Source organism: Anoplopoma fimbria, chromosome 14 (genome assembly GCF_027596085.1).
Source record: "Anoplopoma fimbria isolate UVic2021 breed Golden Eagle Sablefish chromosome 14, Afim_UVic_2022, whole genome shotgun sequence".
Taxonomy (NCBI): domain Eukaryota; kingdom Metazoa; phylum Chordata; class Actinopteri; order Perciformes; family Anoplopomatidae; genus Anoplopoma; species Anoplopoma fimbria.
The window spans coordinates 2,103,713-2,131,013 of NC_072462.1; the positions used below are offsets into that span (position 1 = coordinate 2,103,713).

General features: G+C 39.4%; 1 protein-coding gene across 1 annotated transcript in view; it reads right to left on the minus strand.

The window, feature by feature from the left end:
* Positions 1–25,165, minus strand: part of pi4kaa (phosphatidylinositol 4-kinase, catalytic, alpha a) — a 33,171-nt gene extending 8,006 nt beyond the window's left edge. Inside the window, exons 1-43 of the mRNA XM_054612303.1 lie at positions 24,962–25,165; positions 20,560–20,676; positions 20,379–20,472; positions 20,155–20,243; positions 18,939–19,011; positions 18,585–18,832; positions 18,442–18,508; positions 17,191–17,339; positions 17,032–17,097; positions 16,843–16,939; positions 16,559–16,750; positions 16,366–16,466; positions 15,574–15,703; positions 15,347–15,476; positions 14,814–14,909; positions 14,537–14,720; positions 13,571–13,671; positions 13,265–13,433; positions 12,492–12,542; positions 12,206–12,314; positions 11,987–12,123; positions 11,763–11,896; positions 11,592–11,674; positions 11,437–11,507; positions 10,571–10,695; positions 10,382–10,463; positions 9,915–9,998; positions 9,702–9,791; positions 9,458–9,577; positions 8,972–9,064; positions 8,605–8,761; positions 7,376–7,503; positions 7,121–7,279; positions 6,890–7,041; positions 6,699–6,806; positions 5,653–5,780; positions 3,853–4,008; positions 2,804–2,883; positions 2,514–2,713; positions 1,366–1,453; positions 1,109–1,276; positions 981–1,034; positions 743–863 (exon numbers count right to left, since the gene is read on the minus strand). Of these exons, the coding sequence (XP_054468278.1) occupies positions 743–863; positions 981–1,034; positions 1,109–1,276; positions 1,366–1,453; positions 2,514–2,713; positions 2,804–2,883; positions 3,853–4,008; positions 5,653–5,780; positions 6,699–6,806; positions 6,890–7,041; positions 7,121–7,279; positions 7,376–7,503; positions 8,605–8,761; positions 8,972–9,064; positions 9,458–9,577; positions 9,702–9,791; positions 9,915–9,998; positions 10,382–10,463; positions 10,571–10,695; positions 11,437–11,507; positions 11,592–11,674; positions 11,763–11,896; positions 11,987–12,123; positions 12,206–12,314; positions 12,492–12,542; positions 13,265–13,433; positions 13,571–13,671; positions 14,537–14,720; positions 14,814–14,909; positions 15,347–15,476; positions 15,574–15,703; positions 16,366–16,466; positions 16,559–16,750; positions 16,843–16,939; positions 17,032–17,097; positions 17,191–17,339; positions 18,442–18,508; positions 18,585–18,832; positions 18,939–19,011; positions 20,155–20,243; positions 20,379–20,472; positions 20,560–20,676; positions 24,962–25,060 (5,080 nt within the window). The 5' untranslated portion in view covers positions 25,061–25,165. The remainder of the gene's footprint in view (positions 1–742; positions 864–980; positions 1,035–1,108; positions 1,277–1,365; positions 1,454–2,513; positions 2,714–2,803; positions 2,884–3,852; positions 4,009–5,652; positions 5,781–6,698; positions 6,807–6,889; positions 7,042–7,120; positions 7,280–7,375; positions 7,504–8,604; positions 8,762–8,971; positions 9,065–9,457; positions 9,578–9,701; positions 9,792–9,914; positions 9,999–10,381; positions 10,464–10,570; positions 10,696–11,436; positions 11,508–11,591; positions 11,675–11,762; positions 11,897–11,986; positions 12,124–12,205; positions 12,315–12,491; positions 12,543–13,264; positions 13,434–13,570; positions 13,672–14,536; positions 14,721–14,813; positions 14,910–15,346; positions 15,477–15,573; positions 15,704–16,365; positions 16,467–16,558; positions 16,751–16,842; positions 16,940–17,031; positions 17,098–17,190; positions 17,340–18,441; positions 18,509–18,584; positions 18,833–18,938; positions 19,012–20,154; positions 20,244–20,378; positions 20,473–20,559; positions 20,677–24,961) is intronic.
* Between the last annotated feature and the right edge of the window lie 2,136 nt (positions 25,166–27,301).

Here is a 27,301-nt window from a genome sequence, read left to right on the forward strand (position 1 = left end):
TAAGCAGAACAACTAAAAGTGCATCTTTGATCCTCTGTAATTTCAAATATTCTCTCTTCTGATGTTTATGGTAACCTTTACAGCAAAGACTTGAGATTTTACAGCATTCAGTGTCAGCACACTTTCCAACACTTGAGACTTTTCATTGCCGGTTTTCCTCCAGAGGTCAAAATTCTACAGTTATTCTCCTGTTTTAAATTTTCGTTACCACAACCTGTTTCTGCAACTTTAGAACTCTAAAGGTCACCAAACAGCACAACCAAAATTTTGCTTCCTGGCATGCATGCAGTTTGAGATGTATTCGGTGCAAATCACAGCTCGCATTGTCCAAAGAAGAGCACTCTTTTTTTTTTTTATGGTTTTGACGATTGGAGACAAAGTATTTCAGAGAGCAGTGGTGCCATTGTTGAGTTGTAATTGAAAGAACCTTCAGTGAATAAAGAACTCACGAGAGAGATATACTCGAGCAGGGGGGGAATTTAATTAATGCGCAATTGAATGCATTATAGAGAAACAAATGAATATCCTGTTAACAATTTGATTTGGCTGCAAAAAAATTACTTAAATGTAAATTTTTAAGACCTCCTATTTCTAAGGAGTTTAAAAACAAATCATCCGTCTTTGTAAAATCCTCAGAATTTTTGATAGTGCTTTTATAAGAGAACTATTTGTTCTCGCTCACACCTCGAGCCGAGAACAAACCAAGTATTTGAGTTTCCTTCTTTGCAAATTCTCCACTCACGGTCTTTCTGGTGTCCCTCCTCGTCCATGAAGATGTTGGTCTTCATGTTCCAGATGAACTGGTGGGCGAGAAGCTGAGACTTCTGGGCCGCCCACAGGATGTACTCCCTCACGTAACCCATCTGAGGCGGACAGAGAAGCAGAGTTTAGTGACATCGCTTTATAAATGACGATTTAACTATTATTAAATCAGCTGCTGATTATTTACAAGTGTTTGAGCATTAGTAGTTTGTTTTTACCTTATCGTAACGCAGAGCCTGAACAATCTGAGGAATGTAGAACAAGATGGCATCCTACCAAGAGAAAATGTAAAGTTAAGAGAGCTGTGATTTATCTTAAAGCCTACTGCAAAAAGTGTGTTTCTTACTGGAGGAAAGGAGCGCAGCACTTTGACCCCGTACTGAGCAGTGAGAGGATGAGGAGGGTACATGCTGCTGAAGTAGGACAGACCGGTGGGCGGGTCGGCCGGAGCCCAACACAGGATGTGGCTCAGCTCAGGAGAGTCGGCGTCGATAGTGTGCCACGTCACCAGGAACTAGGAGGTGAAACCCATGAGAGGAAATATGGATGAATACACACACATATCGTCAAAGCTCATCAGCTGATTGGACGGAGTGGCGTTACCTTGACGGCCTCAGGTACATCGCTGACGGCTCCGGGGTCCAGCCTCACCAGACGGGTCACTTCAGCAACAATGGCATCATTCTTAAACCTGGAAACAGAGGAGTTCAAATTTTAAAGCAGCAACAGAAGCCATTGAGGTGACAGGTGGCAAAAGAAAGCTGAAAATACAACCGTAAACGGGGCTGCAACCAGTGTAATATGTCTATTTAACAATTTAAGCTTCTTTTAAGGTTTATGAATGGAGCTTTGAAAAAAAAAAAATCCCCCAACTAAATCCTCAATTTCAACAAATTGATTTTTTTTTAAATGTATTTATTTTTTAAACTAAATAGACTCGTTGATTTCTTTAGGTAGGCACAAACCAATGTAAATGCATGTTGTCCTCAAATGTGACGAATAAACAAGATTTGATTGTCCTGTATTAGTAGATGGGATTCAACTTTGCCTTTTTGTGTCTTCCAACAGATTTTTATATTTTTGTATAGTAATATTTAAACAAAAAATGCAAATATAATTTGCACAATTTATTGGATTTGAACTCAACAGACAGAAACAATAAACTCTTGTTTCTGGGTAGTACGGTGACTTTACTTCTCGTCTTAAATTTGTGCAAAAAACATTCAAATGTTTATCTGTTAAACTCTAAAAAAACGTAGTGTGACAATATCACAAGAAGAGACATAAAGGCCACCATAAGCTACTGGTCAGCTAGACAGAGTAAGGCTGTAGCTGGTGTGTTTTATTGCTTTAACTGCCATAATTATTATATATGTCATTATTTAATATGCTTGTTTACATATTATTATTTGTACAACTTTTGTTCAATTTTCACTTGATAGGAAATATGTTTACGTCCTATGTTATGCTGGGACACATTTAGTCGTTGCAAGATCCTAAAAGAATGTGAAGCGGCAGAAGTTTCTGCACAAGATTTAAGTTTAAACTGATAAAGAGTTGCTTGTTTTTGAAGATTTAAAAGTGGACTAATTTCCCTCTTGGTTGCGTGAAGAGAGTGAGGTATGTTTATTTATGTTAATATTTCTTTGTGCAACAGATTTTGCAGTCAAATCAATTGCATAGTGCCACTTTAAGAGAGGTTTCCTTCTGTTTATGGGGAAGTGTGAAACACAAACAGAGAGAGTGAGGACCTGGTTGGCAGCTGCATAGCCAGGTAGGGTGCGATGCCCCAGGCCAGGTTGACGTTGTCCTTCCACTGTTTCTCCGTCAGACTGATGTATTTGGACCTCCAGTTGGCGATGCTGGTCTCCACCGACTGCTCCGTGGCGATGGTCAGCTCCTGGGTGGAGAGCGGGTTGTACCACGTTGTCAAGCGTTCGATCTCGCTGGCCTGGAGGGACAGAACGGAGCAGAGTGGGAGAAAGAACTAAAACCAGAAACCCATCTTCACCATCATCATCATCATCATCATCACTCTCACCAGTAAGGCCAGCAACAGAGTCCTGCGTTTCATGTAGTACTTGTGAAGCTGCGTCCCTCTGTTACTCTTCTTGGACGTCCCTAGGACATGGAGAAGACGGACAGAAAGTCAAAACATTGTGTCAGTTAAACTTATTCAGCGTCTCTTTGGCCAAAATCCAGATGTCCTGCCTAACACCTTAAACCCTGAACCCTCAGAGACTGAACAGACGCAATACCGATAAATCCACTGTTATCAGTTTATTCAAAAACCATCATTGGTAACACCCTCACATATCTCCACTCACTATTCATCATCTCAAACAGTAACCGCAATTTACGTTCTAGCAGTTTCATTAATGTGGTCATTCCAAAAGTCTGCACCGCCTTTCGGCCGTTTCTCATTCCAGTTTGCTGCTCCAAGTGACTGGAACTAGTTGCAAAATAATCTAAAACTCCACACCCTCATTTGTAACCCTCATTTAATAACTCATTACAGACGAGTCTCTTATCACTGCACCTGCATATTGTGATGTGGTCATTTTGTAGGAAGAGGTAGCAGCAGAAAAGCTAAGGCTTCAGTCTTCTGTGTCATTGTGTGCAGGCTTGTGATGATGATGTCATTACTCGACGTGTGGAAAGTAATGTAACGAAAAAATTCAAGACTTTGAACTCTGCTAATGAGGATAAACTAAAAAATTGAACTTGTTCAAATATGTTTTTTGTGTTGAGAAACATTGTTCACGTTTCTACAAAAAAAATATGTTTTGCAAGTTTATTCGAATTCGATGGAAAAACACTTCCCATTTTTGTATTTTATTTATGATACAATTTAAATACTTTTTATAAATTATTATGGTTTATTGACTTACATAACCTTTTGGCTTAGGTTGTACAGATTTTAGGGATATGAAGCATTTGAAGATACTCCAAGAAATGACATCACAATAAGCAAAAACACCAGTATAAGCACTGGTGGACCATTTCTATTGTTCAAAGGCTTTATAAAACAACGTGAGTTTGAACTGCTGTCTGCCGTCATAATTGTCCACATACTGAAATCGTCTGTACCTGATTTCTTGGACGTGGTGGACATGCCACTGGACAGCGGGTAGGTGTTGATCCATCCCTGGCCGCTCTGCTGGGACCGAGCGCTGGAGTCCATGCTGCTCCGGAGGTCGGCGGCGTTCATCACGGACAGACTGTTCAGGGACGGGTCCTGGTTATCTGTTTCACACACAAACAAGTTTCAGCAAAGCCGAGACAGAAGCAACAAACTCATGGAGTAAAATCTGAACCAATGAAAGCGGAGGTTGAAGTTTTATGAATCTTAAACGACGGAAAAAAATCTAAATATGATCGATGAAGAGCGAGATGAGCTGCGTCAGTCGTTCCTCTGCTGTTGTGATGATCATGCATTTGAAAGCAGGGACACCAGCAGGGTTTACATGAAGGTAGAGGTTGCCTTGGACCACTGATACTGAGTCAGATATTATTCTGTAATGCGCGTGGTGGGGTAGATTAAATCTGATCCAGGATCGGCGGTTAGAGGACTCGTCTACCTGAAGCGCTTTGATGTGTATGAGAATGAGACGGTTTCTTTTGTCGGGGTCGTCGGGTATGTAGAGGAGAGGATTTTCTGGGGTGGAAGAAAGAACATTTTTTTTGAACTTGTAGTTTCTTCTTTTGAAATTGAAAGGGGCAGACGGGTGGGTGGGGGGGGCTGACATGATGAATTGTCATGCATCTTAACGCGGATGACAAATTTGCGCTTTTCCTCACAGCTGCTTTAAGGGATAGTTTGGATGTTTAGAAGTGTGGTTGTATGAAGTACTTCTCCACAGTCAGTGTTTTACTGCAGTAGATGGAGTTTATAGAAACAGACAGTAGAACCAGAACGGTAGAAAAGTAATGTACTGCTGTGGACGTATTTTAGAAACCTAAAATAATCATATCAGTTCAAGTTTAAGCTATATTTTGGATATTTTCAGACAGACCTTTATGACGGGGAAAGCGTCTTCAGACACCAGACTCCATTGAAAAAAACAGTAATTTTACATCTCAGAACCCAGGAGTGGCTGGTCTACTGCTGCCTCCATTGGTTAGTTTATTTGTGTTATTGTGTTACTTTGGTGTTTTAACGGGTTAGTTCGGATTCACCAAAGTCACACAATAACACAAATAAACGAAAAGATCGAGGCAGCAGTAGACAATCAACACCTGTGTTCTATTAGGTAAAATTACTGTTTTTCTCAATGGAGTCTGGTGTCTTTAAAGAGAACATAGATAACAGCTTCAGTTCCCGTCAGAAAGGAATACAAAGCAAACACTTAAACTGATATTGATTCTTTTAGATGTCTTAAATACGTCCACAGCAGAACATTGATTTACTCCCGTGCTGGTTCTCCTGTGTGTTTCTCCAAACTCCATCTATTGCAGTAAAACACTGACTATGGAGAAGAACTTCATACAAACACACTTCAAAACATCACTTTGACATTAAGGGTAGAAAACAGATTGATTGAAAAGGTATGAAGAGTAACATAGAAAAAGGAGAAAGAGGAATAAAATGGAGGAAAGAGAAAATAAGATAACCAGAAAAGAACATTGAGAGAAAGAAATCCACTCTAAAATAAAAAGTGTTCCTAACATAGACCGATAGATACCAGGATCTATCTGCAGCATCGTGAGGCCAGTCAGCGTCAAATTTGACATGCGTAGAAAAAAAGAGCATGCCCCTGCGGCAGTGCAGTCCGAGCTCCACCGCTTTAGGCTTACTTAAGATAGAAATCGGAGAAGTGCTGGACACGATAAGCGATCCGAATATTCCGGCAGAGAGCGTGCTCGGGGCCGGGGTAGTACCAAGCTCACCGGGGGGGACCAGGTGGCACGCTGCCAGGTACTTCTTGTCGGACAGGATGCTGGCGTAGAAACGGATGATGATGCTGATGTCCTCGCGGAGATGCTTGTCACCTTGGGTGGGAAACTTTGGAGGAGCGCTGGAGGGAAAGAGAGGGGAGGGTTAGATCATCACTAGAAGCAAATAATTTATAAGTATTTATATTCTTCATTTAAATGATTTAATTTAATTTTAATCTTTTAATTTTTTCTTCTCAATTATTGTCACTATTAATTTGCTGTTGATCCCAAAGCATTTCTTGAAAATCAATAAAACTTGATCACAAATAACAAAAGAAAAAAGACACGCTTGCAATCTTTAAGAACTGCAAGTCTAAAATAGGCCGCGGGGGAAAAACCTTAAAATTATTAGTAAATACAAACTTTTTCATCATGAAAAAGATCATGAAAGTGAATTTCAAATTTTCATGAAAGAAAGTATAGTTTTTTTTAATTTGCAGGTCAGAAAAAAATTTGAAACGGAAACGATCTTGAGTATTTACTAAACTATTAAATGCTATTATAAACGGGGGCGGCTGTGGCACACAAGATAGAGCGCTTGTCCTGTAACCACAAGGATGGTGGTTCGAACCCCTCTAGAGTCAACATGCCGAGGTGTCCTTGAGCGAGACACCCAACCCCGGGGCGCAGCCCACTGCTCCTCCGGGATGGGTTAAATGCAGAGAATTGTAATTTCCCCAGACTAATAAAGGCTTAATTATTATTATTATTATTGTCAGCATGCTAACATGCAGATGTATAACAGGTATAATATTCACCATGTTTAGCATCACAGCATAGCATGTTAGCATGCAAACATTTGAGAAGTAGCAATAATAATATTTTATCATTTGTTCCTTTGGGTTGTGTGGACAAAACAAGCAAATAACCATCTTTAAATCCTGATATTTTATAGAATAAATTATTGTAATAAAAAGAAAAAATATGCATTAATTGATCGATTGCATGAAACTGTTTGTTGCAGCCCTAAAACCTAAGATATGAGTGTGTGTCGTTACCTGAAGTAGTCAAAGGCTGTAGAATAAATCTTCTCTCGGAGAACATTTCTTACAGTTGAATTGGTGAGGACGTCAGAGTGCAGCAGAGACAGACCCAGAGTCAGCAGCCTGAAACATATATAAACAGACATGAAACAGACATGGATGAATAAAATACCATCTTTGAGCTTTGTGTGTGTTTGTTTATGTACCTGAAACGAGGACCAATGGCCGCTACGTGGCGGTTGAGGCTACTCTTCGCCCCCCCGACGTTCAGAGACAGCGAGCGTTGCAGCAAACTGCCAAAGATCTCCACTTGATCTGCGCTGGAATACTTTGCTATCTCAAACCTCTGGACTAGAAACTAGAGGGAAAAAAAGGGCCGACATGAGAGGGAAATAACGGAAGAGGAGACGATTGATAAGAATGTGTTTTCGTCTGACCTCGATCCATATTTGGTGGGGGGTAACATCTGGAGGGCAGGGGATCGGCTGGCTCTCCTCTGATGCAGCCAGAGGGTCGGCCTCCACCTTGGCGTCGGAGAACAAGCCCATCTTAAGCTCCACGGTCATCTGCCACGCTCCCGCCATCTCACGCATGAACTACGGCAGCCGAGAGATGAGATTTATAGCACATATAGAAGACATAACCATCAACAAGGAGACAAAGTTAAAATGATTTTAAAAGAAAGGACGTACCGGTACTTCCACTCCAACACGAGCTGCCAGCAGCCACTCCCAACAAGCGATGGCCGTTTCCATGCCGTGTGCTGTAAACATCTTGAGAGGAGACCAGCAGAGGTGGTGCAGGAGCTGAGGATCGCATTCTGGAGAGACCAGAGAAGAGGTCCACAGCATTTTAAAAACATGACAGAAGGCTGACTTTAAAGTGGGGATACTTGTGAGTAAATGTTGATTGCTCAATATAACGGCTATAGAATAATGACACCATCAGTGTTTAGATTTGTTCCCTATTGGACTCGCTTTCACTTTGCAGTTCTGTCTGCACCGATTTCGATCTACCCTGGAAAATGAAGGCTCCATTTGCGGCACAGAGGAAGTGAGTCAACCAAAATAGGAAGTTGTTAGCTATCTCCAGTTACCAAAGAGTATCAATGGAAGTTCTTTGCAGGGGCTATCCCCAGTAGAGGAAATGGAGGATGGCTGAACAACCATAGGAACTTTGGAAAACAAAATGCACTCATTCCCAATGAAAGTAGCTAGCACTAGCTACAAAAGTCGCCAGATGACTTCATACGCTAATTTGCATTTCTGTATACATTGTTGTCTAACTGTAAGTATTCTGGATGTATATCACAATGTTTTGGGCAAATTATTCTAAAAAAACTACATACAATAAAGAAACAGTGAATTAAACAGCAATAGTTTGTGGCATCCCACAAGGCTCCATTCTTGGGCCATTTTTATTGCCATTATGCAACCAACACAGGAAAAGGATAGCATTTCTGCTTTCCCAGGTAGCTATCCCCAGTTACCAGAGAGTATCAGTGAAAGTCATTTGCAGTTACTATCCCCAGCAGAGGAAATGGATGACAATGACCAACCAAAGTGGAAAACAAAATGCAGTGCTTCCTGTGCAGACAATCTTGTCAACTCATTTCCAATGAAAATAGCTAACACTAGCTTCAAAAGTCACCAGATGAAGTCATAGATCTATTTGCATATTGGTGACATCGTTGTGCATTTATTTGCATATAGCTATATCTTTTTTTTCCTGATGAGTCGCTAAATAGTCGCTAAATATTCGCCTGTAGGAGATTTTTGAAGGAAACGAAAATCCATCTGGTTGTATTTGCAACAGCGACACCAACAACTTGAAACATTAGAAGGGAGAAGTTGTCTGTTTCCACTTGAATATAAAACATTAATCACATGAGTTAACAGCACAGAGAGAGAGAAAGTGAAACCTTTGGAGCTGATGAGCAAGGCGGCCAGTTTGAACATGGCCTCCGTGAAGGTCTCAGGCTGCGCCGAGTCTAAAGCCTCCCCCATCTGCTTGATCATCAGCCGGCTCAGATCGGAGTTTCCTTTAACTGCCTGGGCGAAGTGGATCATACCCGACACCTACAGACGAAAGAGAAAAGACGTGAGCAGGAGAAGCAGAGGTATAAAAGGTTTTTGTCCACAAGATCCAGTTGCATTACAGTTCAAATGTCCATCAGCAGAGTTTTAGAAACTAAGCATTTGTTGATCAGCAGACACATTTTCTGTGTTTTACGAGCATAAAAAATACAAGTTTGCAGCTCATTTAGATAACAAATTTGGTGGTTTTACCTCTCCAGCGTATCTGTTCCTGAGGTTGAGGGAGGCCATGAAGTTAGAGTAGTCCTTCTTCACACAGGTGGGCCTCTCAGTCAGCTGAGTAGACTACAGGTGAAAAAAAAAAAGATTTACTACTTTATTGAGCACTTTTCAGCCATAGAATACAAAACATTGCTGTCTTCCTCTTCATCTGTTTAAGTGATGGCTTTTTGTCCTTCACAAAAGTGGCAAAAAGTTGTGTTTATTCAGATATGAATAACAAATGCATTTCTGAAAGGGGCTTTAGATACATGCATGGATGTATATTAAAACTTTATGGGCAAATAAATCTAAAATGATGGTCTTTTCTGAACATCATAAATGAAGAAACAATGCATCTATAGTTTTTTAGGCGTCCCACAAGGCTCCATCCTAGAGCCATTTTTGTTCCGAAAATAAAACCAACGATCTTGCAATATTAATAAACGGTAGCATATCAAAAGTCAGTTTGTTACCTACCCCCAGTGTTGTGCTCTGTCTGTTGTAACCGGCGAAGTGCAGGATGCTTTCTGTGGCCATGGCCAGGCCGGTGTGCTGGGAAAGACCTGACACCCAGTTCTGATGTTTGTTCAGATACTCCTGAAAAAGACCACATGAAGTACAGCAGTTACAACCATGTTTAAGGTCACTATGTAAACTTTATTAGTCATGTGTGCTCTAAATGTGGAGGTTTTGTTTAGTTATATTGTAATGTAGTGTTTACCTGGAGGTGGGATTTGGTCACAGATGGCGCCCACTTCATCGCCTCTTTTAGAATCTCCCCACAACGTGCAGCAAAATCCTTTACTATGCTCTAAAAGTAAAGATACGATATGAAATTTGATCATTTTAGGTAAATAACACATACAGATGGAGGAGAATTAGCAAAGACAGCACACAGTGGTGAAATTATGAATTCTAAATAATGCAACTTTACCTCTCTGGCTTCATATGTATCTGGAACAGTAATTCTGTGCGGCGTGTCTGGAATGTCGTAGTAAGGTTGGTCTTTATGAATGTCCTGCAATGCAGCATAAACATCATTATTAATAATAATAGCTAGATGGCATTCATTCTTCTTTTTGCAGAGCCAAGCTAGAGTTTCAATCTTTCACGCTTAAGTGCAGAGTGTTAAAATGACCATATTTCAAAAACTAAAAATGTGTACATAGTTCAAATAATGTTGGTTGTGTTGTTTCTACATTCAGAATTGTTCATGGATAAATTTGTTTTATTCTATTATTATTCTATTAGATTTTAGGGATATGAAGCGTTTGAAGATACTCTAAGAAATGAAAAATACCAATGTATTACATATTTTCCAGAGTTCACAGGATCAAGTATAAGAACAGACTGAAATATAGATGCTACACTGATGAATAGTCCACTTATTTCATGACTTACTGCACTGAGTGAGAGGGAAAGCGTCTGCAGGATGTCCAGCATGGTCCTCAGCACACGACCACTCCATAACAAGTGGGGGAAACTGAGGAGAGAGAGAAAACACTGTTGATGCTTTTGCATTTTAAACTGTTTATAAAAGAGTCAGTGTTGTATTCTGAGTAAATGAGAATATTGTGTATCAATGCTTACGTTTCAGCCAGGCCAGATAAATATTTGTCAGCCACTCTGCGGATCCTCTTGTGGATGTGGTTGAAGTTGACCAAGAGGAACTGAGCGTGGCGTTCCAGCTCCTCCTCATGGGCTTTGGTTTTCGGCTGAAAATAAAATATTTTATTAAGATTATGGCCACAAATAACTTCAGATTTTCTCAATTAATCAGTTAATCGTTAGGTCTATGAAAAGTCAGAAAGTAGTGCAAAATGCCCATCTGGTGAGGTCATCAAATGTCTACCGACCAAAAAGTTTCGTAAAGTTGATATTATTAAGTTTCACTGATTTAATTGAACAGTGTATGCAGCTATAATAAATGTTGAAAAATAGAAATATTTGATTTAAGTTCATAGAACTTGACACTTTTATTTTATAAAAATAACAAATTCAATCAACTGAATATATCATTTTTAACCTTATATTTACTTAAAGAAAAATATAACCGTAACTTAAATATTCTTAGGTTATCAGTTTCCTCAAACATTTTTTGTACTGTGAGCTTGTTCGGTTCAATAGTGCAGAATGAACAGCTACAGTAAATATATAAAATGTATATTTTTATTCGCTGTACTTATCTTTACTTCTGTAGTGTTTTTATTTTCCAAACAATTAAGACTTAATCACCGTTTCTCTCACTTTCATAAAACAGTGCTGCTTTTCTTAGACGTTAAATCATAAACACAGTTTCCTCTGCTGCAGTGAGAAATCAGGTGCAGCTACTTGTATTCATTTTCCTTCCCCTCGCCTATAAACCTGGTGTAATCTTTAATTTGACAGTTTAGTGCCTAAAAAGCACTTCAGATCCAGTGAAAGAATAAAAACACACTCAAAAAAACCTCCCTTACCTTTTCAGCCATCATATGCAGGAAGACTTCAAAGACCTTGTCGCTAACGGCAATGACACACTGCATCATGCCTGTAATTGAACATATTAAATATGAATGCATATAATCAAGAAGTAATACCATAACTTTTATGTGTTTTTTGTTCTTCTGCTCACCAGATTTATCCTTCTGTATCGCTCTGTCTTCAGCGTACCGAAACATGACCTGAAAGCGGTCCGAGTCCAGAGCACGCAGCATCCTAACAGATTAAAAGATAGAATACAAATGATATAAAATAAAAGTCAAGCACATAAGCCAGTATGTGATATGTAAACACGTTGTCATACCTCATGTACTCCAATCTGTAAACAGACAGCAAATATGTGGACATGGCAAAGTCCAGCTTGTTGATGAGAGCAGCCACCTCAGGAGGAGGATCCAGCAGGTTGATGATGGTGCTACGCAGATCGTTCAGCTCAGCCTGAAACACACAACAACAAACCTTCGGCTAGAGTCGACCTCATGTGATGTATATTTGTGTGTGTGTGTGCGTGTGTGTGAGCCGTCGTACCGGCGTGACAGTGTCATTCTTCAGGGCAGAGTTGTACTGCAGCTCTGAGCGTAAAGGTTCCCCGCTGGGAAACGTGAGCAGCGGAGATTTGGTCGCAATCTCACAAACTCCCTCGTACCATTCCTCCGGCCACAGACCTGGAGATTTCAACAGTACGACACATGAGATCCTGCTTATATATAAGGGCAACTGCATTCCCAAAATCGATGTCAGCTGTACCTGAGCCCTCCACGGCGAATCCCATGACCACAGAGTAGAGCCAGAAGTCCCTGAAGAGTTTCTGTAGACGTGGCTTCGCTTCTTTTATTGGTGGCAACCTCTTAGTCAGCTAACAGCGGAAGAAAAATAAGAGAGAGAGAGAGAGAGAGAGAATAGATCTCTGTGTAAATCAAGGTACAGCAGATATAACGCTGAAGAGCATTAAATATGATTGACCCATATAAGCAGACTAAATTAAACAGTAGAGGGTGATAAAAACAATGTTGGAGATATCCAGAACACTCACCACTGCAATGACTGGAACTAGGACACCGAGGTTTCCAGCACTGCTTGACGCCTACAGAGACAAAAGGAGGAGACGAAGTCAATCATGCACACTTCACGTTTGAGGTCTCCTTTTTACTATTTCAATTACTTTTCATGTTTCACAACCAACTGCAACACAATACCGTCGATGGGAGAGTATGAGTCGACAAGATTGCAAAAGATAAACAAAAGGCCCAACCTTTTGTAAACATTGTGTTTTTGATTGTGAAATATCCCCAACATTTTGGACAGACTTGGAGTCTCAAATTTTTGAAACCAGCATTTTTGGTTATCCTTTTAACCTTTAAGATATAATCTTTTACTATGCAAATCCAGTTGATGGCGCTCTTGAACATTTGTTTAATTCCATTATTTTTATATTTCAAAATAAAAGCCTTGAGCTAACAAATGAAGGGATTCTGTCCACAGAAAGACACTACAGAGCTTTTATTTTTTTAAAGAAACAGGGCGTGTTGAATTAAGACTAAATATAAACATTTTTCATTCCTGTGAGATGTTCCCATTGAAACTGAAGTAATGTTGCTGCTATGATGTAAATATTATGTCAAAAGATCATTTCAGTGTCTACATTTGCAGTGAACTGCACAACGAGAACTTCTAGAAGAGCAGACAGTGTGATCTACTTTTTAGCTGCAGTACTTTGCAATTATTTATTTTTTGGAGCATCCCTCTTGTGCCAACACTGCAGTCTCATTGCTTTTGTTTTTTTGTACATGTGTGAGTGTGCTGTACCTTCAGAGCCGGGCCTTTGTCTGGGGCTCTCTCACTGGCTCTCTTCCCCTCCAAACCCAGCTGGACAAAAAGTTCCAGCAGGTTGACCAGCAGCTCGTCCACCATCTGCTCAGCCTGCAGGTTGGCTGCTATGTTACCCAGAGCATTTATCACAGCCAAGGAGCAGTGTCTGCATACGGGAGAGGGAGCATTAATCCACCAGAGTCTCAGGACTGTGAATAATACACGGCAGCATATTCTCCCACTTTATGCATCACTCTCTCACTCAACGACTCCCAGAGGACTGTAACTGGGTCATTTACGTACCTGTATCCATGGTCCTTGTAGTCTTTGTTAGAGTAGACCATGGAGCTGGCTTTCACACTGATCTGCTGGAACAAATTCCACACCTCCTGGTAGATGTATTGCTAAGGTGAGAGAAAAGTTATGACGTTAGATATACATTTAAACTAGGGGTTTACATTAGCAGAAACTGACACAGAATTTTTAACCCAGAAGCCCGCCGATGGGATTGAAAAGCATGTTTACTTCAAACAATCGCCATAACTACAGCTTTTATCACAGCCAGAAAACTGTAGAAAAACGTAATTATTGCTAGATTTTCATCTTTCTGATGGTCCTTGAACACATCAAGTGCAACAAACGCTTCTGTTAGAATAAATCACTAAAACATATCTTTAAATTGTGATATTTCATGAAAAACATTTTATGTCTAATTTAAGAAAATGCCACAAATAAACTGTTGACTTTAGCCAGATCCTGAAAAAAACATTAAATTCTGAGCTTCTAAGCGCAACTAGGAAGCCATGGTTGATTCATCTGAGACCAACAGTCACGTGACAACAATTTTGTGAAACTTTGACTGAACTGCTGCTGAACACAGAGCAGAGAGGAGAGGAGAGGCTGGAAGTAGAGGTTGTAAATATTTAAATAGTTCAATATATAAAACACGTGGAGCCTTCTTACATTGGTAACACTTGTACACTCTTGAATAAACAGAATCCAGTGTTTTCCAATGTTTGTAAAATAAATTATTACAGAAATTGAACTTCGTTTTTATGATTGATGGCATTGTAACTGTGTTATCCTGCACACAAGACATGTTTGAGTTCTCTCTACTTCTAGTCATGATTGTTCTGTTTTTCCATAGAGGAGCAGGACTTTTATACTGCAGGAAAAAATCAAAGCCACAGAGAGAAAAATGTGACAGGAACAAAACAACGCCCTGAAACTGCCCGGGGTTAAATAGATAACAGAGATATAAATACTCACATTGCCTGTGATCACCATGCAGCCCAGCTGGTCTACGATGAGGACGTCCAGCTGGGAGGGCGGCTGGCAGAACTTCTGCTGGAGGATCTGGAGGATGGGCTCCATCACTCTGGGGGTGTCCCGCAGGGCCACAGCGATGTGACCCAAAGCCCTGATGGTGTGGTCCGGGATCAGGTGAGCATCCCTGTGGAGGAGAGGGGGGAACTTGGTATAATATACTCTCAAATAAATACTTTTAATTCAAGTCAAAGTCAGAGGAATGCAACGCTCGACTCACTTATCGTTCTCCTGATAGATGTAGAGACGGTTGGACAGACTGGCGAGGAACGCTTCTACGATGACGTTATCCATCGTCAGTCCGGCTTTCAGGCACCTGAAGACAGAGCGAGAGATGAGTTCATAGCAGTGTTTGTATCAGTGTCTAGTTATAGATAAAAGCTGGGCTGCAAGATGAGGAGTTATGGCAGTAAAAATTGCGAAAGTGTATTTTTCCTGCAATATAGTGCCTTTATTCATGAGCAATAAAGCTGCTCTTTCACTATAAACGCCATGGTAGGGACCTGTCAATCAGTGTGTAGCCCCGCCCTAAAGCATCCCCTGCTTTATGGTCTGTTTGACTCTAAATGGAGCATCATTTACTAAATGAACATCATGCTGTATTGAAGAAGACTTGAAACTAGAGATTGAGACCATAAACTCATGTTTACAATGTTTACTGAGGGAATAAATCAAGAGAGAAGTAGAGTCATTTAATTGAGTTTTTTACTTATATACTACGTATGAGACAGACTGATATCTGTGTGAACTCACCTGCAGATGTTGTCGATGGAGATGTCCCGCAGCTGTTCGTACATGGACGGCTGGCTCTTCTTGTTCGCGTTGGTACTGAGGGTCGACTGGGAGTGTTCGTTGGTCACATGGATCTTTATCTCACCGACCCCTTAAAAGAAAGAAATACAGTATTTGGTAATAAAAGACTGAACTGGAGGGTAACACTGCTACTGAATGATGGAGCCTGCTCAGAGTTGTGTTGTCACCTGAAGAGTACTGGCTGTGGTATTTGTACAGCTTCACCAGAACCGGAGACGGAACCACCAAGAAGTCTCTCAGTGACATGGTGACAGAGTGAGCCACCACAGGGAAACGCTCACACAGACGACCCAGGCCCTGAAGAGAGACACACACACACACACACACACACACACACACACACACACACACACACACACACACACACACACACACACACACACACACACACACACACACACACACACACACACACACACACACACACACACACACACAGTGTGAGTTCAATCTTTTTCTAACTCAGAAAATCAGGAAATGTTTGACATTTGACTTACAGAGTAAATGACGTCAGTTACATTAGCAGAATCAGACATTACTGATTCTAAACTGTATGAATATAATAAACTCTAAAACACATAATTAATATAATATTATTAGAATCTAATAATGTATAAGTCAAAAGAAACACCTAACATTGTAAAACTTTTGCAACTCTAAAAAAAAACCTGTAATTTTTGTAAGTTACTTCCTGTTTACACAGCTGATTGGACGACAGTGAATGCTTACACATTACACGTCTGCTGTCTTATTTCAACTCTTCAGAAAAACAGCATTATTATCTCGTTCTATCCAAAAAAAAGTATTTGCTTATTTAACAAATGTTACGTCTCCATATCAAAACTATTTATGCAATGTGTTTTAAAAAATGAAAACCTGATGATATAACATGCCATGGCCGGTGTGCATGAATATGGGTGGTGTAATCGTGATTTGTTCCTTAAAAAACAAGCAGTTACCTGTAAGCAGCAGATGAGGAGCGGCATGTGAGCGATGATGACCTTACTGGACGTCTTGGACTGCAGCTTCTCTGACAGTTTGGTGCAGAGGTTCTCAGCTCCTGGTGGAAAGATAAAGAGAGAAAACGTTTTTGCAGAGATATGACTTCTTCTGAGACGGATGACTTCCCGTCTGATCGAAGCGACCGCTCACCCTGCTCTTCGGTCACGGCCCACACCATGAGGTCCACGCAGGCGGCGTTGGCCTGGCAGCGCAGCTTTAGCGGGCTCAGCTCGCTCTGCAGGTACTCCACATCGTGCAGGATCCTCTGCAGCTCCGACTGACTGCTGCTGAACTGCTCCAGCACGAAGTCGTGAACCTCCTTCACGTAGTCCGTCTGTAGGTCTGGTGAGCACAGAAAGCACGTCGTTATTGCTCACTGTCATATTTTAGAAGAAAATGTGACTTATTTAAAGAAAAAGGGGGATTTTTTTTACCTTTTAAATTGTACAAAGTGTCTCTTAGCATCTTAAAAATTGCCACATACAGAGGGTCACTGAAGGTTTTGTAGTAAAGGTGAAGACCAGGATTCAGCTGACCAAAAAAAAGCGGAAATATCATAATGAACGAGTCGTGTAAAAAATAAAAATAGAGGACAAACATTTGTAGTGATTTAATAGTCATACCTCTAGAAGTTCTGCCAGGGCCTCGTCCAGCGATTTCAAAAACGACTCTGACACAAATTGTTCGACCTATTCGAGAGAAACAAGGGAATTAAAATGGATGTTGTCTTATTTTATTTTCTCGTACTTGAATGCATCTGTTGTGCCGCTGTATCTGCTGACCATGTGGAGGAGCTGTCTGAGCATATCCAGAGGGACCTGAAACTCTCCAGCGCTGCTTCCAGTGAAGAGAGGGGAGACGGAGAAGCTGGAGCTGATGGTGGAGAAGTAGTAGTCAGGGTCCACCGCACTGCCATCGGGGAGGTACGAGCCTGGAGAGGGAAAGCAGGGGTATTTAGAGGGATCATTTTGAAGTGTGAGGTACTTCTTCATAGTCAGTGTTTTACTACAGTAGATGGAGTTTTTGAGAAACAGAAAGGAGAACCAGCACGGGAGCAAAGCAATGTACTTCTGTGGACAACATTTAAGTATTTAAAACCAAAATTGAAGAAAACGGTAATTTTAGCTCAGAACACAGGAGTTGTTGGTCTACTGCTGCCTTCATCTGTTAGTTGATTTATGTTATTGTGTGACTTTGGTGTTCAAGAGAATTAGTTTGGATTCAACAAAGTCAAACAACAACACAGAAGAACTAAACAAACGAGGCAACAGTAGACCAGCAACTCCTGTCTTCTGAGAGCTAAAATTACCGTTTTTCTCAATGGAGTCTGGTGTCCTTGAAGAGAGCACAGATAACAGCTTTAGTTCCCAGAAAGGGCTGTCTGACAGCAAGATAAAGAGGTGATAATATTCTAAATATAGAGTACAGGCTTAAGATTGTCCCTATTTATATTCCGATAAGTTTCCAAATTTAATGAAACAAACTTCTAATCCAGTAAATGGTCATATATCTTGGCCTTTTGTGAAATGTATTGATTTATCAGATGAGTAAGAGGAGGAATAACTCCCTGATTGAAACCTTGCAACATATTTAATTTGAGTTTAATTTAGAAAAATAATGAAAGACCTTTAACCTTATAATGCTTTTAGTATTTATGTTCAAAATATGGTTCTATGTCTGAGAAAACGTGATTTTAGATTTTTGGTTTGTGCCTCAGTGAGAGTTCTGGTTGACGAGGCACTCATAAATGCAAAAATAAAAATATATAATAAATAGATATAAATAAATATAAATAAATATAGCGTTTACTTAAACTGATATAGATTCTTTTAGGTGTCTAAAAGACGTCCACAGCAGTACTTTACTTTGCTCCCGTGCTGGTACTCCTGTGTGTTTCTCCAAACTTCATCTACTGTAGTAAAATACTAACTATGTAGAAGAACCTCATACTTCCCTTAAAGCATGTTTTTCAGCGAGTCACTGATGTTTCCTGAAAGCCAGACAGCCTCAACTGCTTCTGCTCAGGTACTTACCTTCAAAGTACTGTGCAGAGGGGTCAGCAGGTGAGATGGGGGTCAGACAGGCTCTCTCTGGACTGGCCTGAAAACACAGAAAAAGTATTAGTGATAATACACACTTTTAACAGGTTCCTTTACTTTTCTTAAATGTCCTATACCTGTTGACTGGATCCCTTTCGTCTCAGAGTGTCTCCCTGACACACGGTGAGCAGAGAGCTCGGCAGGATGGAGCGGAAGTCGTTGAAGGACCGTCGGTGCGTCGCGTCACTCTCATCGGCCGTAGGCGGCACGGAAGCCACCGGTCGAGGGAAGAGCTTGGACAGTAACGGCTCGTCGGTGTTGCTGTATCGGCCAAACGCTCGGGCAACACCGAGCAGGGTGGGCACGGTGTACCTGCACAGGTATTCTGTGCAGAAAAACCGGGTTATGGATGGTAGAGACGATATTAATATTACATTACATTACATTGAAGTAACATAGAAAAAAATGTAGGAGGTGTGTTATGTTGGTACCTTTATCATGAGCCTCTGGATTCTTGCAGATATCTAGCAGGACCTGCATGATGTCCATGATTGCCTCCAGGATCTGACAAAACATTACGTCACGATAATAATTAAAAGGGGGAGTTGTCTTACGCAAGGAGGAGTCTCGTTCTGAAGAAGAACTCTGGTGTAAGGAGAAGTCTCTTTATGAAGTCTCGTTGTAAAGAATTAATATGTCTCAAGGAGAAGTCGCTTTCTAAAGGAGAATTCTCACTCGAGGAGAAGTCTCGTTCTAAAGGAGAAATCTCTCTCTAAAGGAGAAATCTTGTTATTAGGGAGAAATCTCATTCTAAAGGAGAAATCTCGTTCTAATGGAGAAGTCTCACCCAAGGAGGAGTCTCGTTCTAAAGGAGAAGTCTCGTTCTAAAGGAGAAATCTCGTTCTAAAGGAGAAGGCTAGTTCTAAAGGAGAAGGCTAGTTCTAAAGGAGAAGTCTCGCCCAAGGAGAAGTTTAGTTCTAAAGGAGAAATCTCATTCTAAAGGAGAAATCTCATTCTAAGGGAGAAATCTCATTCTAAGGGAGAAGTCTCGCCCAAGGAGAAGTCTAGTTCTAAAGGAGAAGTCTAGTTCTAAAGGAGAAGTCTCGCCCAAGGAGAAGTCTCGTTCTAAAGGAGAAGTCTCATTCTAAGGGAGAAGTCTCGCCCAAGGAGAAGTCTCGTTCTAAAGGAGAAGTCTAGTTCTAAAGGAGAAGTCTCGCCCAAGGAGAAGTCTCGTTCTAAAGGAGAAGTCTAGTTCTAAAGGAGAAGTCTCGCTCAAGGAGAAGTCTCACTTTAAAGGAGCAGTCTCATTCTAAAGTAGAAGTCTTCCTCAAGTAAAATCCTTATTTAAGGAAAGTCTCACACAAGGAAAAGTCTCATTCTAAAGGAGAAGTCTTGATCAAGGAGAAGTCTTGATCAAGGAGAAGTCTCATTCTAAAGGAGAAGTCTTGATCAAGGAGAAGTCTCACTCAAAGAGCAGTTCCATTCTACAGGAGAAGTCTTCCTCAGGGAGAATCCCCCAAAAAACACATGTATGAATATGCACACACACACACGCACGCACGCGCGCACGCACGCGCGCACGCACGTGCACGCACACACACACACACACACACACACACACACACACACACACACACACACACACACACACACACACACACACACACACACACACACACACACACACACACACACACACACACACACCTGTCCTCGTAAGGTCTCATCTCGTTGGGCGACGTCTGAGAGGAGTGTCACGAGACCAAAGGTGAAGATCTCAGCCACAGGGAGGGTCTCTGCAAGACACAAAGAACAGCAAATATTAAAAAAACAGCACCTTAAACTCAGGCCTCCATGCTTAAAGTGCATTTAATAACACATATAGTGAATATATTATGATCATATATTTAATGACACAGGTGTATCGTCACCTCTTCCTTTGCGTTCTGAGCTTTCTTCAATCCACTGAACTTTAGGAAGCCCTTTAAGCAGCCCGAGCAGGTACGGGACGATAGCATCTTTGTGCTGCAACACAAATATATTTTACAACATGTTAAAGGGGCTAAACAATCGAACCAAAAGGTGAACGAGGTGAGTCGGAACAATGTTCACCTGCAGCTCTGACTCAACCAGGAAGATGCCCAGAGCAATAACGGCGTCCCTCCTCCTCTCGTCCAGCTGGAAGACTCCTCTGAAGTCCACGGGACACATGCATTGTAGCTTCTGCACCTGTGAGAGGACGACACACTGATCGTTATCCTCCAATAATCAGTAAAATATGAGATCAGGACATTATTTATTCTTTTTCTAGTATCTGTGTTTAAATCAACAGGAGAGCTAGTAACGTTAGCAGCACCGCTAACGGCCGACGAACTGAGGTTCCATTCAGTTACATTATGATGCGTTCAGGCTCTGTTCATTGAAAATTAGTATTGGGTGAAGGTAAATTATAACGTTATCATGATGTGTTCAATGTAATCTGTGAAATGTAGTGTTGGTGATAAACTAGAATAAATCCGGTAGTTTGAAGGAGATGTTTTCACATGAATATAAAATAGATATTGGAGATGAATTATGATGTTTAACTTCCTAACACTAGCTCGAAGCAGATTATAATACATCATTAAAACTAATGATGATGACAAATATTTGTTTTAATCAATAAAAATACAATCTTTAATTTCCTTATCATTTGAATCATGTGTTTTTCTTTAAATTACTATAACAAAGTAAAAGATGGTTTATTGACTTCTGAGCATTGAAATGATTTTTGGGACGGTTGCAGAAAAAATGGTTTGGAATCTTCTTCTTCCTTCTAGGCTCCATTAACAATAATTACATCTTTTTTTTGGCCCAACTATGCTGCAGGAATCCAGCCAAACCTGCCTTTTAGCTTATTAGCTAATTAGCCTAATGCTAAAGGGCCAGACGTACGCGTATGAGAGGGATTCAATCACCGTTAAAATGCTCCGCAATGCAGAGGATGCTGTCGAAGCATGAGAGGCTGTGAAGGGAAATAATATTGGATTTGAAAAGCTACAGATCAACTCAACTCTGTTATGTTTGTCAGCGCTAAAAAAAGTAATAAAATGCAAAAATAAAGGGATTTGTGGTTCAGTTGGATGTATTCCAAATCTCAAACTGTTAAGACATTGTTTCCATCATATTCATAAGTATTATTGTTTAACTATTCTAGATGTTTGCTAATTTAGGATACATTTTTGGATATATTTTTGATATATACTTTTTCTTTAGATAGTCATTGGTTTATCTTTTTGTTGTTGTTAAGAATACTTAGTTTATTGGGTTGTTTGTTTGTTTATGAATTGGGTAACACTGTGGGAACCTGCGGTTATATATGTAGGAGGTACAGGACCAGCATGCACCTGGGTGGGCTAATGTTTTTTTCCCAGAACAGGAGAGGCAGCAACATGATTTTCTTCATTCTTTGTGTGCTTGCTTTTCTTGTTTTCTTCAATAAATCATGAGAAACACAGAATCCTATTTAGAAAATGCTACTTTTGCCTGCGTAAACCACAATCCCATGGTGCGTCAGCAAGGTGCCCTTTGATTAATGTTTGTTTTTGATTATTCAGACAAATTGCCACTACAAATATTATTATGTAACACAGAACACTTTAATGAGAAAGTTGGAGTTGAACCAAAAGGATATTTCAATCCCACAAACAATGTTTTTCAGCCAGTAAAATACAATATATTCTTAAGTAGCTACAGCTTTTCTGGCACCAACTGAAAGGAGGTTATTGTTCAAACAATGAGGCCTCTGTGCTGAAACACACTCACAGGGTTAGAAGTTCACCGCTTGGACATTCAGAAACTAAACGGTGTGAACAATAGTCAACAAATCCATGAAGTTGATCGACTGAAACTTAACTGGCAATAATTTTAATGTGCTTAAATGTGAAGGTTTACTGCTGTGCTTTATTGTTTTTTTTTGCTTACTGAATATTTGATGGTTTTAGAGTTTTGGCTGATTATATTAGTATTTTTTCACAGTTTCCTGATATTTTTATAGACTAAATGATGAGTGATTTAGAGAAACTAATCAGCAGTTAAATAGATAATTAAAAATAGTAAGTTATAGTTTGACATATTCTAAGTCAAAGAGATGTATGATGACTCTAGCTTCACTTCTTAAAGTGTGCTTGTACAGACTTTCATAACAAGCACATTTCAGAAGACCTTACATTGACAAAACAAACACAAAACAGAAAGAGGAGGTCCTTACACAATAAAACAATGGGTTGACTTCTCACTGTATTATTCCAACCACAGCTATTTCATAATATGCTATACTTCCTGTTTTTAGGTCACAATCAGTTCCCCATTTTAAATCTCAGTGGGTTTATTTTTTTAAATCACTTCAAAGTTTGAAGTATTTCAGAAGCTGCATTGTGGCTCCGCCGTAATCTCCGACCACAAATCCCAACCTGCTGACTGAGTAACACAGTCAACCGCATTTTTCCCACAACCAGAGTTTGAGCAGCAATACAACACCATGTAACACTTTAATCCAACTAACATTTCTTTATCTAACATGTTTTGCAAGAGGAAATGATCACATCTTCTGGGTGGGACTTTTAGTTTGTTGCCTCCCTCTTGTGATCTCTTAAGACTGTCTGTCTTAAGAGCATGCTTAATAACAAATCTTCTCTTGAGATATTGATGGCAATATGGAGCTTATTCTTCCTCTTTGTTATGGCCAGATTAACCTGTTTGGAGTTCCTGTTGCCTCCAAGTTCCTATCAATTACAGAGGAACACAAAGCAGTAGAAGTAACGGCTTCATTTTGCACCCACACCCAGAAACCAACAAGTACTTATAGACTTAAATACCTGGTCTACAGTTTTCCTAACCTTTCATTTAGGAGAATGCACCATGTGAGCAGGTTTTACAACTACATTTTGACACAAGGCCTGCAAGAACACGTAGTAGCTGACCCAGTTGATGTTGTGCATTAGTGGTGCAAATTCCCAGACCAGTTTGAAAGTAATAAACTGAGCAAATAAACAACTGTCACACAGTGAATCTGGGACTTTAGTTTTCCCAGAGGCAGCTGTTTCAGTTTCTGCCTGATTGACAATCCATCCCGGCTCCTCTTAGTTTAAGCTGTTCAAATCATTAACTATTGATTGCTCCTGCCAGACATATATCGACAACCTGTCACTCGGAAAAATGCTGCAGTTAGTTAACAGATACATTGATCCATCCGATATCAGTGAGCAATATCATTGTCAGGGCTGCACGGTGGTGTAGTGGTCAGCACTGTCGCCTCACAGGGTTCAATTCCCGAGTTGGACAACCTTCTGTGTGGAGTTTGCATGTTCTCCCCGTGTCAGCGTGGGTTCTCCGGGTTCCTCCCACAGTCCAAAGACATGCAGCTTAGGTTCACTGAAGACTCTAAAGTGCCCGTAGGTGTGGATGGTTGTCTGTCTATATATGTCTGTGTACCCTGCCTTCACCCATTGACATCCTTAACTGGATAAGCAGGTTACGGAAAATGAATGAATGAATATCATTCCCCGTCACTCGCCACTTTCAAAACTGCACTTAAAACTCATCTATTCAAATCTGCTTTTAACATTACATAACATTACATTACAGTCATTTAGCAGACGCTTTTCTCCAAAGCGACTTACAGTCAGTAGTATATTACATATCATTCACCCATTCACACACTGATGACAGGCTACCATCAAGGTGCCACCATCAGACTCTAACTAACATTCATCATCCAGTCCACACCGATGGCCTTCAGGAGCAACTTGGGGTTAAGTGTCTTGCCCAAGGACACATCGACTGCCGAAGCCGGGTATCGAACCACCGACCCTCTGATTGGAGAACTACCTTGCTCTCCACTATGCCACAACCTGTGATACTGGCTCAAAGTACATCTTGTGTTTTGTTGTTAATTTGTTTTTCTACTATTATAAATATCATCTCCTGTTTACATTTTAAATGTATTTTTGTTTCTGTTTTTAACATGTAAAGTGCCTTTGAGTACCTTTTTAAAGCACTATAACAATAAAATGTATTATTATTATTATTATTATTTTCATTGTTTGGAGACTTCTCTGAGTAGGATTTACCTTATTTTGAAAACCAGTGGAAACCTCTACATTTAAATAAAACAGTTATTTTTGCATGAGAAATATTGGACACTTGACTGAGAGACACTTAGTTGCAGTTGTACAAACTCACACTTGTTATTGACTGAATCTGATCTTTAAATTCTACATTACAGGGCTGAAATTAAAGGTGATTTAGTTAATTTAACCCACTAATTAAGCATAATAAAACAGTGAAACCCCACTGGGTTAGTCTCATGTGTGAACCAGAGCCACATGTGCATGAATTATTAAATATGAACTCCAATGGGAGAAGCTTTTATTCTTTTAACCCCCAGAGAAGATCAGCTGGCTGCAGCTTCACAACAGAGCTAGCATTAGCCACATTAGCTTCCATGCGACATTAGCCACATAAGCTACGTTACCTTCTCTAACGGGGCCTGTCGGTGAGCCGCCAACGACCGAGCCAGAGACAGCACGGTGTTGAAGTAGAACCCTCTGCTTCCTCCTCCATGGAGAGACATGTTGTTTGGTTCTTTAGAGACGTGTTAGCACCGTCACAGAGACGCACACATCTCCTCTCATTCAGCCGGAGCAGGGCTGCTCTGACAACTACGGCAAGCGAGAGGTGGGACAGGAAAACGCGAAGCAAGGTCACGGTGCATAAATGCTAAGAACCAAAGATAACTGAGAACAAATGCTGTAATGGTGTACTTAAGTACAATTTTATGCTTTATACTTATACTCCACAATATTTCAAGGGTATATATTGTATTTTTTTTTTACCCCTATTGTACTTCTACCTGACATCATGTAGTGCTTATGATTATGTAAAAGGAAAACCATGAAATATAATAACTTTTTAAAAGCTGCAATACAAACATATTGATGCATCAATAACTATAACTATACAGTAAGTACAATTGTATGCTTTATACTCCCTATTGTACTTAGTGCTTATGATAATGTAAAAGGAAACCATGAAATATAAGAACTTTTTAAAAGCTGCAATAAAAACATATACAGTAAGTACAATTTTATGCTTTATACTTATACTCCACAATATTTCAAGGGTATATATTGTATTTTTTTACCCCTATTGTACTTAGTGCTTATGAATATGTAAAAGGAAACCATGAAATATAAGAACTTTTTAAAAGCTGCAATACAAACATATTGATGCATCAATAACTATAACTATACAGTAAGTACAATTTTATACTTTATACTTATACTCCACAATATTTCAAGGGTGAGGTGGGACAAGAAAACGCGAAGCAAGGTCACGGTGCATAAATGCTAAGGACCAAAGATAACTGAGAACAAATGCTGTAATGGTGTACTTAAGTACAGTTTTATGCTTTATACTTATACTCCACAATACATTGTATTTTTTTTTTACCCCTATTGTACTTAGTGCTTATGATTATTGTACTTAGTGCTTATGATTCTGTAATACAAACATATTGATGCATCAATAATTATAACTATAACTATACAGTAAGTACAATTTTATGCTTTATACTTATACTCCACAATATTTCAAGGGTATATATTGTATTTTTTTATCCCTATTGTACTTAGTGCTTATGATAATGTAAAAGGAAACCATGAAATATAAGAACTTTTTAAAAGCTGCAATAAAAACATATTGATGCATCAATAACTATAACTATAACTATACAGTAAGTACAATTTTATGCTTTATACTCCCTATTGTACTTAGTGCTTATGATTATGTAAAAGGAAACCATGAAATATAAGAACTTTTTAAAAGCTGCAATACAAACATATTGATGCATCAATAACTATAACTATACAGTAAGTACAATTTTATACTTGATACTTATACGCCACAATATATTGTATTTTTTTACCCTTATTGTACTTAGTGCTTATGATTTTGTAAAAGGAAACCATGAAATATAATAACTTTTTAAAAGCTGCAATAAAAACATATACAGTAAGTACAATTTTATGCTTTATACTTATACTCCACAATATTTCAAGGGTATATATTGTATTTTTTTACCCCTATTGTACATGTCAATACAGAGATAAATACATTTTCAAAGAATACTCATATATGTATGTATATATATATATATATATATAGTACCAGTATAAATATTTGGACACACCAGTCAAAAGTTTGGACACACCTTCTCATTCAATGGTTTTTCTTTATTTTTATTTTTTTTTTTTTTCTACATTGTAGATTAATATTGAAGACATCCAAACTATGAAGGAACACATATGGAATTATGTGGTAAACAAACAAATGCTCAACAAACCAGAATATGTTTTTTATTTTAGATTCTTCAAAGTAGTTGAATGAGAAGTTGTGTCCAAACTTTTGACTGGTACTTAAGTACAATTTTATACTTTATACTTATACTCCACAATATTTCAAGGGTATATATTGTATTTTTTTACCCCTATTGTACTTCTACCTGACATCATGTGGTGCTTATTATTATGTAAAAGGAAACCATGAAATGATGCATCAATAACTATAACAATATATTATTCTAAAATGGACCATTCTGCATAATGAATACTTTTAAAAATATATATATATTCTTATATTGTATTATGATTATATGAATTAATTTATTTTATATTTTATATAATTTCTGATTTTAGCATTTTATTACTATATTTGATTATTGTGATTGTTTTACCCTGTACAGCACCTTGAGATTTCATTGTATTTTAAAGTGTGCTATAAAAATCAAATCCATTATTATTATTATTACTTTTAC